Source organism: Engystomops pustulosus, chromosome 7, assembly GCF_040894005.1.
Source record: "Engystomops pustulosus chromosome 7, aEngPut4.maternal, whole genome shotgun sequence".
Taxonomy (NCBI): Eukaryota; Metazoa; Chordata; class Amphibia; order Anura; family Leptodactylidae; genus Engystomops; species Engystomops pustulosus.
Genome location: NC_092417.1, coordinates 156,517,991 through 156,537,774, shown reverse-complemented (window position 1 = coordinate 156,537,774; position 19,784 = coordinate 156,517,991). Strand labels below are relative to the sequence as shown.

Here is a 19,784-nt window from a genome sequence, read left to right as displayed (position 1 = left end):
AGTGTTTTTTCCTTTAACCACTTTTTGGGGTAGAATCGCAAATAACACAGTTGATTCATGGTACTGAGCTGGGCACAGGGCCGCCACCAGGGGGGTACTTAGTGTGACTGTGTTCAGTGGGCCCCAATGCGAAAAACTTCATCCCTTTCCCGGTGCAGGGAACTCACTGGGGCAGATTTACTTACCCAGCCCATTCGCGATCCAGCGGCGCGTTCTCTGCGCTGGATTCGGGTCCGGCCGGGATTTATTAAGGTAGTTCCTCTACCGTCCACCAGAGGTCGCTGCTGCGCTGAAGAGCATCGGAACGCACTGGAATACACAGAGCCGGGCTGAGTGAAGGTAAGTGCAATTTTCGCAACACTTTTTTTTTTTTTAAATGCGGCGGTTTTTCCGAATCCGTCGGGTTTATTTTCGGCCACGCTCCCGATTTCCGTCGCGTGCATGCCTGCGCCGATGCGCCACAATCCGATCGCGTGCGCCAAAATCCCAGGGCAATTCAGGGAAAATCGGCGCAAACCGGAAATATTCGGGTAACACGTCAGGAAAACTTAGTAAATGACCCCCACTGTGTACATAGGGGTGGATGATCATTCTGTGGGGGGCCCACAAAATTTGACAGTCAGGGGCACCGAACTTCCTAGTGACGGTCCTAATTTCAATGTAGTGGACTACAATATAGATGTTTTGGCCGGTAGCCCATGGCCACACAAACTACCCACCAAATGTTAGATTGAGTAGGACCTTCACCCATGAAATCTTCATACATCTGTTCTTGCTGTCAATACACTTGTATACGAAAGAGATTTAAAGGTCCTCCAAAGGTCCTAAAACTGCAGATTGAAAGCAGACACAAAGAATGCATCCTCCATTTCCCAAAAAGATTGATTCTAGTACAGTATGTTAGACGTGAATTCTGGACTTGTAGGGGCTATAATAATATTCACACAGCTGAGGGCCCATGACAGTCTTAATCCGCCCCTGACTGGAGTCCATCATAGGTGAGAGTCCAGTACATAGTACATAAAAAATATACTCCTCTACAATGTTCTAAAAGCGCAAGTTCCCAATCACCTGCAGGTTTAACAATCAAAAAGTTGTTAAAGGGCAAAGTCCATATGAAGGAGAAGGTGGAGGTCCTTTTTGCATTTATTAAAAATTTTAGAAACATCTTAGGTCAGTGATGGCGAACCTTTTAGAGACTGAGTGCCCAAACTACAACCAAAAGCAACATATTTTTCACAAAGTGCCAAATGCCAATTTAAAGTAACTTATTGCTCCCAGCTCTGTCACAGATGGAGCAATGCGTATTATTATTGTAGCGTTCCTTTAAGGTCCCTCTAACGGGATGAATCACAGGCCCTGAAGGGGCTTCAATGATAATCCAGCTCTGCCCACTCCTCCTGTACTTCAAGTCACTTTAAAATAGTGCAGAATATGGCACGTTCTGGGTTCCCTGTGACTGCAGGAGGAGGAATCCTGAATGGCGACCTTTGTGCTGGCCTTGGTGCCCACATAGAGTGCTTAGAGTGCCACCTCTGGCACCCGTGCCATAGGTTCGCCACCACTGTCTTAGGTCATTTATTTATTACAAAACATAAACTGTACAACGTTATAAAGACACAAGTTGCCAATAAGAACGGTACCTTCAGAACCAGATCTCATTGGGGCACATTAACTTACCCGTCCGGAGGAGTTCATCGAAGTGCATAGTCCCAGGATAATGCACGGTGCCGTGATTCACTAAGATCGTGCGCCAGATATCCTGCATGTGTCGCTTCCCCGCTCAGGTCCGACGGCGTTCACCATCTTCTTCCTGGTGCATGTAAGTTCTTGGTCTTGCAACACAATCTGAAAGTTAAATCCCGCACTCAGTCCGAGCCCCCCGATTTCTGACGCATGAAAGCCGGCGCAGCCGTTTCAAAATCTGATCGCGTGCGACACAATTCCCTAATTTAATACCTGTCACAGCAGTGCAAAACCCGAAAACCTCGGAAAGTCAGACAAAAATGCGGCTGCGGACCCTTAGTAAATAAGCCTCATTGGAAACTACTACTTGAGTTGGAATTCCTCCACCGGAAGTGGTTTCTACTATGGATAAGGAGATCTGTTTCTGAAGGTACTGGGGCACTTTTACTAAGGTCCTTGTGCCCGTTTTCTGTCAGACTTTGCATGTACTTTTATGTGCAAACTGCTTGTACAAGTATTTAAGAAGTGTCCGCGCCAGATATGTGTCGCACGCGACCCTTTTGTGTGGCGGTTGCTCTATACTTAACACGATACAAATGTCGTAATTGAAAGGGGCGTCCCGTGCACAGTCGGACTGAGTCTGACAGAAATGTGTTGCACGCCCCATGTTAAAGGTGCACCAAAAAACAGTTGGTGCCCTCTGTCGGGGCAGTGCAGGGGGTGCCAGATTCATGTAGAACATGCGCCCGAATCTGGCGCCGCTGCACATTACACAGGCAAACTGCACATTTTTTTAGTAAATGTGCCCCACTGTTCTGATTGGGAGCTTGCATTTTTGAACGTTGTAGTGTATATTTCGCGTTTAGTAACGAATGATATTACTTTAGCTTTTTACCGATGTGAGAACGACCTCCACCTCCTCCTTCGTAGGAGCTTTGCCCTTTAACCAGTTTTTAAATCTCTCCCGGAGGTGATTTTTTTTTTTTCTGGGGGAAGTGTCGGGTGAGGCGGGGGGTTGTGTATTACCAATACATGTTCATGTCAGATTTGTTTAGTAGCATAAAGTTTAGAGTAAAACTGGTGAGGCTCCTCGAGCAGCCATCCACACATGTCTAAACACTACATGCACACTACACACTTGCGCAGAACAGATAGAGACACACGCAATCTTGGCACATCAGAGAGTGTGACATCTGGGAGCGGATAGAGAGATCTGCATCTGGCAAAGCTTTCTATCCGTTCCCAGATGTCACTGTGGGGCCACTTCCTTCTTACTATGATGTGAGGGGCTCCTATCCCATCAAATTCATCAGCAGCAGAGCGGAGAGGGAGAAAGTGAGTCAAAGGAGGGAGAGCTACAGAGAGGAGAGGATGGAGAGTTTTCCAAGGTGATCGCTCGTGGATGGGACACTGCTAGGGACACGCATTAAGGGGGAAAGGCGGTGAGGAGGAAACATACATCTAATTCTGGATAGAGGGAAGAAGAAGAAGGCGGGCGAGAGAGAAAGAGAAAGAGGTAGAGAGGGACAGAATCAGGACACAGATGAAAAGGTGTAGAAGGCTTCAATGAAGAACAAGCAAGAAGAAGAAGAGATTCTGTAGGTTCATAAACTGGATTTTTGGGGGGAGTCAAGGTGACAGAGACACAATAGAGAGGAGAGAAGGGGATATCCCACTCACTATTGGTCACTGCTGGATTTGGGGCTGGTTCGAGAGCTCATCATGATCCCATTTTGGATGAGGGTGTCCTGCATACTCCTCCTAACTGCTGGAAAAGAAGGGAGAATTTACAACGGGAGGAAGAAGCCGCCAGCGCTGACACTACAGAGGTAATATTGACACAGCAACTCTGACTCAGAGAGAGTCACAGTCTGGAACAAGTACATGCGGACATGCGCAGAGGTGCAGGGGGGCTGTAGTACATGAGCGTGGTGCACGGCACTACACCCAGATGTAGCTGGACATTATCACTCCACTACACCATACACTAAGCAGTATGAAGGGAGTAGTAGTTCTGCTCATATCCAGAACTGTGACTAAGGGGGTCCTGTGGCTTCTAATATTATTTGGAAACACTTGCTAAAAACTATTATGGGGGCACTGTAATTGTTATAGTAATAAGGACTGGCACTGTACTAAGGGCTATGTTATGGGACACTGGCATTGTTAATGAGCACGCTCGATGGCACTGTGATTGTTATAGTAATAAGGACTGGCACTGTACTAAGGGCTATGCAATGGGACATTGGCATTGCTATTAGGCAGGATGGTACTATTATATGTGCAATGTGTTAGAGATTTAGTAAGAGAGAACTGTGACTGCCATTATTATGGGAGCACAAGGGGTAGCGTTGTTGAGAAACCTATGATGCATGATAACCATCACTAGACATAGGGGGCGCTGTAGCTGACATTGAGCACATGGTGACTTGCTCTGTATCAGGTAGTGTGGCTTTAGCTATTGTGTGCAGTTATTATCAGATACTATCGGGGTAGCATTGCTATAGGGGTATTGTTGCTGGACGACTGTGGGTGCCTATATTATAGAGGCAATGGGGCTTATTTACTAAGGGTTGTGGATTGCACTTTCGTCGAACGGTTCGCTGTTTTTGGGATTTGCGCAGCTTTGACAGGTATTTATCAGAGGTTTGCACTAAGACTGTGCCGCACACAAACAAATTTTGGTGCAGCTGCGCTGCTTCCATGCTACAGAAATCGGGGGCGTGCCCGAGGACGATCCTACTGATTCACTTACATGCACCAGGAAGAAGAAGGTGAACTCCGGCAGACCTGAGCGGGAAGCGACACAGGCAGGATAACTGGCGCACGATCTTCGTGAGTCGCGTCACAGTGCATTATTATCGGACAATGCACTTCAGGGGAACTAAGTCAGACGTGTAACTAAATGGGGCACAGTTACTTACCCGTCCGCAGAGTTCACCTTCTTCTTCCTGGTGCATGTAAGTGCATTGTCTTGTGACACAATTTGAAAGTTAAATCCCGCGCTAAGTCCGAATCAGTCAGTGTGTCCCCCCGGCCGGTCGCCCCCACGATTTCTGTCAGTGCAGCTGTGCCAAAATCCGATTCGCGTGCGACACAATCCCTGTCACAGCCACGCAAAACCCCAAAACGTCGGAAAATCCGACGAAAGTGCATCCACGGCCCTCTTAGTAAATAAGCCCCAATATGCTCCAATGTGAGGGCTGCGGAGCATGGCTCCCTAACAAGAGCTATCTAGTTATGGATATGCTATTGCTATTGCTACAATATTGAGAAGAAAGCTTGGTTTGTGTTATTACTGTTAATTTTGTAATGTGTAATGTGTCACCTGCTGATAAAAGCCCCGTCCACCAGATGAGATCCTGATCTGCTTCTACTTGTTTCGGGTGTAGACCTCAGCTTGACCTATCATGATGTCCATCCCGACCTCTGGCTTCTACCTTGAGTTTGGAAGACCTCCTTCTGCCCTGACCTCAGGCTGTCTATGACCAGTCTTGACCTGCTGATTCTTTGCACCATTGTTTTTTGACCTACGTACGTCAGATGTCACTACATTAGGAAGCAAATAGCTGGTTATCCCATGCCAGGGAAGTCCTGGTCCATCAATAGTGGTGGGTAGGGTTGCTACCAAGAGCAATACTTAGAAAACACTCTTGGGAGTTGCCCAAAGTGGCACAGAGTGCTGTTCAGGGGCGGATTAAGGCTGCGTGGGTCCGGGGTTGTATGAATATTATGACTCCTAAATGTCTGGTATTCAGTTCCTACATATGGGGCTAGAATCAGCTTCTCTGAGAATGGGGGTGCATCCTCCATTCCCCAAGAAGCTTGATGCTAGTACCATATGTAGGAAGTGAATTCCCTTTGGCTTGCTTTCAATCTGCAGTTTCGGGACTTTTGGAGGACCTTCAAAGGTCCTGTAATGGCTCTTGTGTACAGGTGTATTAAGAGAAGGAACAGATATACAAGGATTTCATGGGTGAAGTATAAAATTTGGTGGGTAGTTTTGGTGGACATTGGCCCTCTAAAAAGCCTGGGTTACCGCCCAAATCGGATATACCATAATCCACTACTGTTATAGGTGCAAACAAAGGAATTGGGGCTTGCTATAGGCAATAGAGTACAGTGGATGTCACTACTATTGTTGGTTGGTACTGCCATGGGGGGCTGCAGCTGACATTGTTCTTTGCCATTCCTAGAAGATTTTCTAGTGTCCAATTTCAGACACCAAAATCCACTGAATGAATGGAAATATATCCCTTAGGGCTATAGGCAGGGGGTAAATCTTTAAGGGGTTTTCACATATTTGACATGTTAATTGTGGGAAATGTGTTATTGCTGGAGGCTTATCTCTGAGACTCCCATCGATTATTAGAACAGGGGTCCTAAACTCCTGATTCTCCATACTAATATTCTGTAATTACATGGACCCTGTCATTTGCAGGTGTAACTGTGTGGGATACAAGATACAACATGCATAGAAACACATTGAGGCTTTATAGATGTTGGAAAACAGATGTTCTGCACATAAAAGAAATAGTGCATAGACAAGTCATGCTGCTTTACTACCCGTCAGATTACAGCTTTCCATTTTCTAAGATAGGTTGCAATATAAATTGCCGCCTGTATAAGATTGTAAAGGAAAATGTAGTATTATACAATGCTACATCGGAGGGTAGTCTTATACTAATACAGATCGTGTCTGCACTGAGTCTGCGGTTTCCGCAAGGGAAATCTACCACCAGGATGAAGGATTGTAAGCCAAGCACACTGTCATACTGGTGTATGCCCCCTCTGGCAGTATCTGCTTTTCTTTTAGCTTTTTATGCCCTGACTTTTACAAAAAAAATGGCTTTTAAATTTTGTAAATGAGCTTGAGGGGCTCTGGGCTTGGAGCCCCTCAGCCTAATTTGCATAATTTTTAAAAGCTTTTTTTTCCCCTTAAAAACAAGGGCATAGGGAGCATAAAGAAGAGCAGATCCTCCCAGAGAGGGCACACACTAGTATGTCAGTGTGTTGGGTTTACAATCCTTCATCCTGGTGGTAGATGTCCTTTAAAGGGGTTGTGCCAAGTTAACTAACATATTATCGCCCATAAACAAGTGCTGAGTGACCAATCAGTAGGGGTTCAACTGCTAGACAACCGCTGCTCACAAGAACGTATAGCTTTTGGGATTATGTTTATCTAGATAGGAAGGTTGTCCTAGGAATAGAATTAATATTGTCACCAGCCAAGTGGTGGATGTAGAAGTCATTTATTGAAGTTCTGGAAGCATGATAAAAGGAACATGTGTAAGAACCTGGGAGACAAACTGTGATACAATACAACTATGCCAAATAATTTTTTTAAATGGCAGATCTTGTGGGGTTTTGTTCCAGTTTGTAGTGATTGGTACCACCAATGTTTAGTCCAGGGAAGGACAACAAAGACTTCTTTGATGTGGAACCAAAGGCTAGCCCATCTGTTCCATCATAAGAACTATGGTACCTTCAATCTGACAAATACTGAATTTACTGGATTTCGGGAGCCAAGGGTTGTCCACTTGTATCTAAGTCCATAAGTCAAGAAAGCATAGGTGAGAGGTGAAGGTGGATTAAAAATGACCACAAAAACTGTTTTTCAGCGCCTGTACTGCCCCTGGCCAAGTTTTTGACTGTAAAATACTTTGGAGTTGTCCAATATTGATAACTATAGGGCGAATTCTCATAGGACTCATTCTTGTGAAGATATCCATTTGTAGGTAAACGTCCCGAGAGCGGAGGTAAGAGGTTGAGCTAAATCAAAAATGACCACATGCCAATAGGAAGTTTTGCTAGACCACTAATGTTCTCGAGCGCTCTTACTGCCAAGTTCTTGACTGTTAAATACTTTGGAGTTGTCCAATATTTATAACCACAGGGCACATTCCGATAGGACACATTCATGTGAATATATCCATTTGTACTTAAAGGGAACCTGTCACCACATTTTTTTTACAAATACAGCTAGTGGCAGGTTCCCATAGAGCCCTAATAATAATAATTCTTTTTTTTATATAGGGCACACAGATTACGCAGGGCTGCACAAAGCTTGGCAAATTGGTCCCTGTCCCCAATGGGGCTCACAATCTAATCAACCTACCAGTATGTTTTGGAGTGTGGTAGGAAACTGGAGGACCTGGAGGACCTTGCAAACATGGAGAGAACATACAAACACTTTGCAGATGGTGACCTGGGTGGGATTAGAACCCAGGACTCCAGCCTTGCAAGGCAGAAGTGCTACCCACTCAGCCACCAACTGCTGGATTCAGCCCAAGAAGGGCATACCTACCTTGACTCGCTGTAGATATCCCTGGATGTTATACTCGGGAGTACCATGGACAGAGCCCAGATGGCTAGTAATATAGAACAAACTGTTGTGGCTGCATGAACTAGATATAGATAGATTAACAATTTTGTGTTCTAAGCTTTGGTCATGCAGGACTGTGGGTAAGTCCTCACACTGCTGTGCTGTTAACTCTCTGCAGTGATCTGCTCCTTAGCCTCTCCCCTCTGGGGGAAAAGATTGTGTGATCAATGGAAAACGATTCCTCTATTTTATTGCATCTTTTATCCACAGGATGCGTTCTGGGCCCCACGTGTGTTTCTCAGGTATAGGCAGTGGGTGCTGTCCCGGTTGGACGGTTTCTCCCGGTACTGGACTATGCCTCCAGCGTAAGTATCCTACAACCTATCATTTATTGACTTATCATTTTATTAATGGATACTATAACTTTTTGATAAACTTTGCCGACTTAACCACTATTTTTGATCACTCTGTGACCTGTAACCTGAACTTTTTAGCAGGTCTTTTCTGTGCACCTTACCCTGTATATCTAGGCTGCATTCATGACTATGCTGCTGGGTGACGACAAAGCTACGGTCACTCTTCCCCTTCCTTTCTGCACAGCCCTCATTCATGTCTTCTTTGGGAAGGTTTAACTTAAAGGGGTGTTCCCATTACAGTAAATTCATATTATTGTTTGTATTATAAAAAGTTATACAATTTTCCAAGATACTTTCTATATCATTTCCTCACTGTTTTCTAGATCTCTGCTTGCTGTCATTGTATAGAAAGCTTCTATGTTTACTTCCAGTGGACAGAAACGCAGTTTGCCTGTGTAGTGTGCAGGGGGCGCCAGATTCGGGATTTCTGGTGCCGTTCTTCATGAATCTGGTGCCCCCTGCACTGCTGCGACAGAGCGCACCAATTTTTTTTTGCATGTTAAATCTGGGCACCGTCCAGGGTCCCATGTGACACATGTGAGGTGCGGACACTTCTTAAGTACATAAAAAGTAAAAAAAATGCAAATTACAACAGAAAACTGGCGCACGACCAATATCTATTCAATGACTTATCTTTTTTCTGCAGCTCTGTGCGTTTACGGTTGCGGTAGTGGGTTCTGTATCGCCCCCAACGTGTGCTCCTGCAGAGATGGTCACCAGGGCATCACGTGTACTGGTAAGGACAAATAGTGTCTATACCGAGGAGTCTTCTATCTATTTACTATCAGTCCAAAAAGTCTGACATCTTCTCTCATTTCAGATCACTATACCAGTGAGCGAGAGCTGGAGGATGCAGGTAGGTGGCCATAACAATAGGGGCGGAAATAGCAAACATGGGACATACCTATAGAGATTGTGAATGCAGTGTGAACGATTGATTGATTCCTGATACAGGGCCGGCGGCACACGTGGCGCTTTGAACCCGTTTTTTGGGCCGTTTTTAAGCAGTCCGTTAAAACACGCATGCGTTTTTTTTAACAGACTGCTTAAAAACGGCCCAAAAACGGGTTTAAAACGCCACATGTGCCGCCGGCCTAAGGGATAGATCATCACTGCTAGGCTGGAGAATGTATAGGACCCTCCTAGATCAGTGTTTCTCAGCAACCAATAAATAGTGAATAGATATGAGTGGACCCAATGGTCCGATTCTGCATTCGGGATCGGCAGTCTGACCTGCAGGATTGGAAACCTAACACAGAATCTGCTACATCCTATGAGTGACCTCCTTGGACCAGGGACAACACAGCAAGTGAACAGAAGTGACTTGGTCCGAGTAGGCCACTACTGATTTAGGTACAGAACCAGAACTAGTGGACTAATGTGGGGTTTAGGTAAATTTGTCTTTTCTTTAGTTTTTTCTCTTACCCTGGCCCTCTGGGGGTTTTCCATTTCCATGGAAAACTCATTAAAAGGGATTTTCCTACCAATTTAACTCACATTGGTCTCTGTTCTCCAGAGGTGGCACCCACATTTGTTTCTATATTCATGGCCAATTGTTGGAATCTGCTATTAAGATCAGATCTGGGGAGGTCCATTACCTATACTCTGTATAGCCAACCATTGTATTAAAGTCCCTGGAACTGAGCTGAGCGGACCCAATGATTGGCTTCGGCCATGTGACCCCGAGATGGACATCCCTGGCCAATCATAGCCATGGCTAATTGCTGAGGGCGTCAATTTACCCTAATTGGCTGTTTACCCGAATCTGGGTCAGATTTACTTACCCAGTCCATTCGCGATCCAGCGTCGCGTTCTCTGCGCTGGATTCGGGTCCGGCCGGGATTTATTAAGGCAGTTCCTCCGACGTCCACCAGGTGGTGCTGCTGCGCTGAAAAGCATCGGAAGTTCACCAGACTATTCCTAGTGAAGATAAGTGCAGCAGTTTTTCAGAATCCGTCGGGTTTTCGTTCGCCACGCCCCCGATTTCCGTTGCGGGCATGCCAGCGCCGATGCGCCACAATCCAATCGCGTGCGCCAAAATCCCGGGGCAATTCAGGGGAAATCGGCGCAAATCGGAAATGTTCGGGTAACACGTCGGGAAAACGCGAATCGGGCCCTTATCCCGACGTGTTACCCGAATATTTCCGATTTGTGCCGATTTTCCCTGAATTGCCCCGGGATTTTGGCGCACGCGATCGGATTGTGGCGCATCGGCGCTGGCATGCACGCGACGGAAATCGGGGGCGTGGCCGAACGGTAACCCGGCGGATTCGTAAAAACCGCCGCATTTAAAAAAAAAAAAATGGTCGCACAGCCCATACTCACATGCACCACGATGAAGACGATGAACTCCCGGGCATCTCGGCGGACATCGGCGCAGCAGCGCCACCTGGTGGACATCGGGCGCAGGACCTTGATGAATCGCCGGAAGACCCGAACGCTCTTCAGAGAAGCCGCCGCTGGAACACGAATGGACCGGGTAAGTAAATTTGCCCCAATGGGGAAGATTTACTTACCCGGCCCATTCGCGATCCAGCGGCGCGTTCTCTGCTCTGGATTCGGGTCTGGCCGGGATTTATGAAGGCAGTTCCTCCGCCGTCCACCAGGTGGCGCTGCTGCACTGAAAATCATCTCAACGCGCCGGAATGCACCACCTCGGACCAGGTGAAGGTAAGCGCTCCCCAAGTGACACTTTTTCGGTTTTTAAATGCGGCGCTTTTTCCGAATACGTCGGGTCTTCGTTCGGCCACGCCCCCAGATTTCCGTCGCGTGCATGCCGGCGCCGATGCGCCACAATCCGATCGCGTGCGCCACAATCCCGGGGCAATTCAGGTACAATCGGCACAAATCGGAAATATTCGGGTAACACGTCGGGAAAACGCGATTCGGGCCCTTAGTAAATGACCCCCATTATGTCCATGTCAGGCGGCCACACCCCACCATAGGGAATTAAATAGGAAGTAGGCAGCGCCATTCTCAATGTAGTGGCCAAGCTTAGGAACTGCAGCTTTTCTCCCATTCAAATTAATGGAGGCTGATCTGCAGTAACCTGATTCGACCACAACACTGAGAATGGCGCTTTCTGCTTCCTGTTCCATTTTCTATTAATCACTAAATAAGAAGCTCTGATATACAGGGGTGCAGAGTGTTGGACCCCCACCAATTTGATATGTATATTCTTTGGATATGTTATATCATAGCCCAGAAAACCTCTTTAATACATAATTATTAATCAATGAATTGTTGATATTATGGGGCAGATTTACTTACGCGTCCCATTCGTGATCCGGCGGCGCGTTGTCCAACGTTGATTCGGAGCTTGCCGGGATTCACTAAGGTCCGTACACCCAATATCCACTAGGTGTTGCTGCTGCGCTGAGGTCCGCCGGAGTTCACCTTCTTCGTCCCGGTGCATGTGAGTGCTATTCTTGCGACACAAAATTTTTTATTTAAATTCTGCGGTCTTTCCGAATGCATCGGGTTTTCCGATAGCCACGCCCCCGATTTCTGTCGTGTGAAAGCCGGTGCGCCACAATCCGATCGCGTGCAGAAAAAATTCCGGGGCAATTCGGTGCAAATCGGAAATATTTGGGAAAACGAAAATGCGCGATTCAGACCCTTAGTAAATGAGCCCCTATGTGTTGTAGCCTTTGGATTATGTGATGTGAGACCTTTCTTTCTTTCCAGGATATTCTCTGACCTGTCTGTCTGCAATGTGTGAACAAGGCTGTAGAATTATCAACGGTGCCACCGTGTGTAGCTGCTTCCATGGTTATTCCCTTGGGAAAGATGGTAGAAGTTGTTATGGTAGGTTCATTCATTATAAATACATTATATTGTATATATCTTATATTTATTTATATTATTTATTATATATTAAATTATTTATTTATGATATATATATATATATATATATATATATATATATATATATATATGTATGTATATAAAATAATAATTATTAATTATTAATCATTATAAATAATAATTATAATAATAATAATAATAATAATTATATAGAACACAAATTAAGATGAGGGGCAAAGAATGTAAAAGGCATTAATGATATTATATCATAACACTATTAGTACAAGGGATCTGCACTTAGTGACCAGTTTAAGGGGGTTATTACATGGATGAAGCTGGCATCAGGTCAATGGGAAAATTACCTATAAAAATCGCCTTCAAAGTCATGTGAAAATGAGCAGAGAAAAGCCATATTTAGAATCTTTAGGGGAAGAGTCACATTGGACTCCCCTATCTTCAGTACTATAGTACTGAGAAACATGATGTTGGTGTCATTTTAAAGATAAGAAGTTCATCTTCCAGAGTGCACAACTGAAATCCTAAAATAAGGAATTTTTGGGGGCACCAGAAGCATAGTTCTATAACTGAAGATAGGCTGCAGGCAGTGGCGTAACTAGAAGCTGATGGGCCCCAGTGCAAAGTCTGTGCCAGGCCCCTCGACTATAGTGTATGGTTTATAGTAATAGTCTTCTGATATGGGAAAGTGACACCATAAGGGCCCACTAAACCTCTTGGGTGCGACCGCAATCTCTGCACCCCCTCATGTTACGCCCCTGGCTACAGGCTCTCACGGTGACTCATCTCAGATAAAAAGTGACTCTTCTCTGCCAATTTTCACTCGACTTTGGAGGAGAATTTTTTTTTATAGCTAAAAAAGGACATTTCATCTCCTACCTGAGCGGGATAGTAGTTTAATGGGATAAAATCTGGCGATTGGTTCTCTTTAAACCTGTAATAATTGAGGAACAAGCATAGAGAAACTTCTACAAACACAATACACACCTGTGGTTGTTAATCGTCATTGAATGCAGGGCCCGGGCAGTTATTGGAAATATATGCTACCCCCATAACATAATAATTATGACCCATATTCACTTACAACTTTGGGATGTGCTGCAATCCTAATCTTCCTCTTGAGAATATGGAATGGGACAAACTAACAACCAATCATGTAGGGTCAGAATTTTTCGACATAAATGCTGCAAACAGGAGGAATAACAGAGGACGGGCACTACTGAGTTCTAAGTAAAACTGCACCAACATCATATAACCCATTTTATGGGTGACACAAGGGAAACCTGTTTATTATTGTGGGGTTTATGTTCTCCAGGTACTAATATGCTGTTTGCTTTGGTGTCAGATGTTGATGAATGTTCCAGACCTCAAGCATCGAGTCTGTGCCAACAGCAATGTAAGAACAACATTGGTAGCTACAGATGTCTGTGTTATTATGGATATCAAATATCTCCTAATGGACGCTCGTGTGTGCCTATAAAGCACCCCAACACAATTGCTGGTAAGATATAAGACCTCTTGACTACTAGATGTATCAGTAGGGGGTTACTTTACCTTAGGAGACAAAATGAAGCAAAGTTGTAAATGTCTTGATAAAAAAAAAAAAATCCTATTTTTTTGTGCCTTCAGCTCCTTTATAGATATATGTGTCTCCATGGTTACAGACTACAAAATAATCCTGATGTAGTCATTAAACCTTGTCACCTACTTTTTGATAATCTACCAGGAATTCATATGAAGGATTTGAGGCTTGTGCAGCTGCAGAGGAAGGGGCATAACTACAGTGGTAGCAGCAGCTGTGGGGCCCGCAGTGTCAGGGGGCCCCGGCATCTGTGAAATTGAGTGTGCATTGGGTGTATGCTGTATGTGTGTGGTGTTTGTACATAATTGGGCACATTTACTTACCCGTCCTGTTGACGCCGTCAATCCGGAATGTCTGACGCGCATTCTGAGCGCCTGATTTTGTGCGCCCGATTTTCTGCATGTGTTGCTTCCCCCGCTGAGGTCCACTGGAGTTCACCTTCTTCTTCCTGGTGCATGTAAGTGCTGATCTTGCGACACAATTTGGTTTTTAAATCAGTCCGAATCAGTCGGGTTGTCCGACGTCCACGGCCCCCGATTTGTGTCGCACGCAAGCCGGTGCCGATGCGCCACAATCCACAAGTAGTTTCCAACTATATGTGATGTGTTTCTAATATGTGTTTATCTCATCATGTGTGCGGTATATGTGTATGATGTGTGTGCTGCGCATGTATAATGTTTTTGCTTTGTGATTATGATGTTTGTGGGGTTCATCTGATGTATGATGTTGGCTGTGTGCATCTGTTGTATAATGTGTGTCATGTTCATGTGATGTATGATGTTTCTTCTCTTTATTGTATTTATAATGTTGGCTGTGTGCACCTGATGTATGATGATCTTCATTGTACGTATGATGTTTGTGGTGTGGCTCAGATGTATAATGTTTGTCGTCTGCATTTGATGTATGACGTTTGTGCCCTTCATTGCATTTATGATGTTTGTGGTGTCTATCTGACGTATGGGGGCTCATTTACTAAGGGTCCGCGGACCGCATTTTCGTTGGTTTTTCCCGACGATTTCTGTGATGCGCCACATTTAACAGGGGTTTTTGGAGCATGCAATCCGATTTTGGCGCAATTGCGCCGACTTTCATGCGACGGAAATCGGGGGCATGGCTGTCAGACAGCCCGACTGATTCGGACAACGCGCGGGATTTAAAATGAAAATTGTGTCGCAAGACACTCACTTGCAAGCACCGGGAAGAAGAAAGTGAACTCCGGCGGACCTCAGCAGGGAAGCGACCCATGCAGAATATCGGGCGCACAAGCTATGTGTCGGACTTCATCTTTTGTCGGACCATCCGGATCGGGGATCGCGTCAGGACCGGGTAAGTAAATGTGCCCCATGATGTTCCATCTGATACACATATCTTGCGCAAAGGCCCTCTGTTCCTCATGCAACCTACCTGATTTAGGTAACCTGACAAAATAGGAGGCAACCTTCATCAGGATCTGACTACACTGAGACAGTTAGTAGTCTGTAACTATGGAGACACATCTCTTCAGCTGAGCTATTTACACAAAATAAGCAATATCTTCTACATAGGTATAGGTAGGATTATTACAAGAAGAATATGGGGACACAGCCTTCATACTTATATGTGGGTCAGAAAGGAAGGGCGCTGACTTAGCTGCAGTTTATATTTGTACAAGATGTTGTATGTCCAGACGGAGGAATCCTATAGCGCTGGACATATATCCTGACTACAGAAGAAGAGAATTTTCTGTAAACATCTGTATCCTGATGTGGCGGAGAGCAGATGTGCACAATTCTCACGAGTGCCAAGAGCCGTCTCATAATGTCAGACATTGCAGACCAGACTCCATATAATTATCTTCAGCCTTAGTAGATAACGTAGCAGGAAGCTGAAGCCATCCACATGTCCAGGTCAGGTCTTACTGTCATGTAGAGGAAGCCATTAGAGGAACACAAGGTTTTGTCATTATCTCTCACCACGACACACTGGGGGACATGTATTATCGTATCTGCGCCTAAAAAATGCCGGGATCTTTCAGGGTTTTTTTGGTGCAGAATTGTTGTGGATCATTTAAAATGAGTTTGCGCCAGAAAGAACAGATGTTTCCGACTATCCCGATTCCTTCGTCTGTTTTTTTGCGCAGGTGGGCGTGGCCTAACTTTATCCACATTATCCGTCACATGTATGTGTATTTTGTCGGCATTTTTAGGCGCAATTTTTGGCGCACAAAAGACCAGGAGAAAAATGGCCAGAGAGCAAAATTAAGACGCAGCCCATGTAAGATTTTGGCGCACATCTCATTGATGTCGGCATTTTTATGGCGCACGACTGATTATTAACGTCTACCCATTATTAACTTACAGCCGTGCGCCACTTTAAAACATCGAGCTGTGTTTTCCGGAGACTGATCCCCGATGTCGACAGTCGCGCTTGTGCCAGAATTAGTAAATCCCCCCCATTGTTTTATCACCGAGCCATGCTACATAAATAATCTACATATATCCATACCACTCTCTCTCTCTATATATATATATACACTCACCGGCCACTTTATTAGGTACACCATGCTAGTAGCGGGTTGGACCCCTTTTGCCTTCAGAACTGCCTCAATTCTTCGTGGCATAGATTCAACAAGGTGCTGGAAGCTCCTCAGAGATTTTGGTCCATATTGACATGATGGCATCACACAGTTGCCGCAGATTTGTCGGCTGCACATCCATGATGCGAATCTCCCGTTCCACCACATCCCAAAGTCACCAGATTGGATTGAGATCTGGTGACTGTGGAGGCCATTTGAGTACAGTGAACTCATTGTCATGTTCAAGAAACCAATCTGAGATGATTCCAGCTTTATGACATGGCGCATTATCCTGCTGAAAGTAGCCATCAGATGTTGGGTACATTGTGGTCATAAAGGGATGGACATGGTCAGCAACAATACTCAGGTAGGCTGTGGCGTTGCAACGATGCTCAATTGGTACCAAGGGGCCCAAAGAGTGCCAAGAAAATATTCCCCACACCATGACACCACCACCACCAGCCTGAACCGTTGATACAAGGCAGGATGGATCCATGCTTTCATGTTGTTGGCGCCAAATTCTGACCCTACCATCCGAATGTCGCAGCTGAAATCGAGACTCATCAGACCAGGCAACGTTTTTCCAATCTTCTACTGTCTAGCCTCAGTTTCCTGTTCTTAGCTGAAAGGAGTGGCACCCGGTGTGGTCTTCTGCTGCTGTAGCCCATCTGCCTCAAAGTTCGACGTACTGTGCGTTCAGAGATGCTCTTCTGCCTACCTTGGTTGTAACGGGTGGCGATTTGAGTCACTGTTGCCTTTCTATCAGCTCGAACCAGTCTGCCCATTCTCCTCTGACTTCTGGCATCAACAAGGCATTTCCGCCCACAGAACTGCCGCTCACTGGATGTTTTTTCTTTTTCGGCCCATTCTCTGTAAACCCTAGAGATGGTTGTGCGTGAAAATCCCAGTAGATCAGCAGTTTCTGAAATACTCAGACCAGCCCTTCTGGCACCAACAACCATGCCACGTTCAAAGGCATCAAATCACCTTTCTTCCCCATACTGATGCTCGGTTTGAACTGCAGGAGATTGTCTTGACCATGTCTACATGCCTAAATGCACTGAGTTGCCGCCATGTGATTGGCTGATTAGAAATTAAGTGTTAACGAGCAGTTGGACAGCTGTACCTAATAAAGTGGCCGGTGAGTGTGTATATATATACATATTACATGTGATGTGATGTGATACAGAGTAACAATCCTGTTTTACAACTTAGCTATAAACTAATCTTGAAGGGGGAAGTCTTAAAGTCTAATTTTAAAGGGGAATCCCTTTTTGCTTTAACAATAATAATCTTTATTTATATAGCGCCATCAGATTCCGTAGCGCTTTACAAATTTACTCTATTAGGTCATTTTAGGTTGAAGGGGTTTTCGAGGCAAAAAAAAATAACACATCCTATCTATAGAATAGGTCCTCAGTTTGTCGAGGGTCCAGTATCCAGCACACTAACATATAAGCAGACTAGTGATCAGAGAAGGTTACTTTAGATCAGCTCCCATTTATTTGAATTATAGCTAGGTTGCAGTGACGCAGCTCAGCCACTACCATGAGAAGGGCGCTGTCTGCTTCCTGTTTCACTCTCTGTTCTTCAGCTTCAGACCAAAGCTGATCTGTGTGGATGCTGGATGTTAAACCCCACCAATATACAGTCAGTGCCCGGGTTACGTACAAGATAGGTTCTGTAGGTTTGTTCTTAGGTTAACTGTATATTTTATAATTGTACCTCCAAATTTTTTTAGTTTTTTGTGACAATTGGATTTTAAAAATGTTGAGTTATCATAAGAACCAGGGTTAACAATAGTAAAGAACTTTGATGACCATTATAGCTTATTATTGTAGCCTAAGGTTAAAGTACAGTAAATTACCAACACCCAGAGGTCCTTTTTTGACTAGGGGTCGTCTGTAAGTTCGGTGTTCTTAAGTAGGGGACCGCCTGTATATTATGTCCCAGCTGCTTTCATTAGATTGGAACAGCTGTAACCAAACCATTACGGTGGGATGCCATTGGTTGGTGCGATCAGGGTTTAATCAGGCCCCTGGGTGACAGAGCCTCAGTGGGCCCCTTTGCAGTGAACTTATGTGGTGGCATTAAAAATTCAGAAACTAAAACTGTTCTCCTGTTCCCTAAAATATTCCCTAGTTTATCATATTTATCAGCTTCTCATTGTTATTTTGTGTACTGCCCCCTCATGGTTATTTTATATAAAGCCCCCCTCATTAGATACAGACCCTCCCCCCTCCCCCGTGGATACCTTATGTATAGCCTTATGTATAGCAGCTCTGGGCCCCAGCACTTGCCCGGGTGTGCCCAGTGCTGGCGCCGGCCCTGGGTGGGATGCCATTGGTTGGTGGCACCGGCCCTGGTTGTGATGCCAGGGTTGGAGCTCCACTAAACTAAACATTGATAACCCATCCTAAGGATACACAATATATTAATCCAGTTTACACCTTTAAGATAGATATTGCTTTAGAAATGAGAGGTTGTATTCTGTTCTGAATGACTTGTGTGAATGGAGAGGAAAGACAACAAACCGGCAATGCAATCCCAATTCTCACCACCAGAGGTCACCACACACAAACACATATAATACAGTCATGGGAAGATGCGGCCCTCATTGTAATAACATCTGCTAAATAATCCGATCATCTTCTTTTCTACAAATTATGTTGTTGTATTATTATTAGTGTATACACTGTATATTTGCAAAATATATATTACCAATAGACATAGTCACTGCTGCTCTGATGACAACTGAATTCTCAATTACACAAGATATTTAGCAAATAAATAGCGATTCTAGTCCAAAAATGAGATTAGACTTGTCTTTGTATCTCTCCTCACCTATCTGCTACGACAAAACAATTAAGTGGATCAAAAGATGGGAAAGGGGGAAAGTTCTAGTATTTCAAAGACATTCCCAGTGTCGAGCGAAATTGACAACACATCTCTCTATATGTGATATTACCACTCAGGCTGTTTACCTCTATGGAACTGAGTTGCAATACCGCTCATAGCCTTTATACAAGTTTGGCGCTGTTTTTGAAAGTAAGCAGCCATATTTTTCTAAACTTCTTTAAGCACAGTTTTGATCCTTCACATTGTATCTGCATCCTCAGGCTGCCAATATAAAAGGATATGCCATTGGTTGGTGGGATCAGGGTCGGCTCCAGGTTTCATTAGGCCCCTGGGCGACAGAGCCTCAGTAGATACTTATTCAGTGAACTCCCATGTAGAAATCTATGGTAGAGTTTGGTCTTTGGGAAAGTCCGATATCAATATCTGATCATGGGAGTCTGTAGTGATGGGTAATTCGCAAACAAGTCGGCTTTCAGGTGAACAAGAAGAGTCGGCTCTGGCCTCAGCCACCCCCCATTTAACCCGAAATATTTGGTTAGA

The 19,784-nt window shown here is 44.9% G+C and overlaps 1 protein-coding gene across 2 annotated transcripts in view; it reads left to right on the top strand.

The window, feature by feature from the left end:
• Nucleotides 1–2,955: 2,955 nt before the first annotated feature.
• Nucleotides 2,956–19,784, top strand: part of LOC140071161 (von Willebrand factor C and EGF domain-containing protein-like) — a 55,032-nt gene continuing 38,203 nt past the window's right edge. For both annotated transcript variants that reach the window (XM_072118514.1, XM_072118515.1), the window contains exons 1-6: nucleotides 2,956–3,515; nucleotides 8,282–8,376; nucleotides 9,074–9,163; nucleotides 9,248–9,283; nucleotides 12,115–12,234; nucleotides 13,595–13,750. In XM_072118514.1, coding sequence (XP_071974615.1) covers nucleotides 3,409–3,515; nucleotides 8,282–8,376; nucleotides 9,074–9,163; nucleotides 9,248–9,283; nucleotides 12,115–12,234; nucleotides 13,595–13,750 — 604 coding nt within the window. In that variant the 5' untranslated portion in view covers nucleotides 2,956–3,408. The remainder of the gene's footprint in view (nucleotides 3,516–8,281; nucleotides 8,377–9,073; nucleotides 9,164–9,247; nucleotides 9,284–12,114; nucleotides 12,235–13,594; nucleotides 13,751–19,784) is intronic.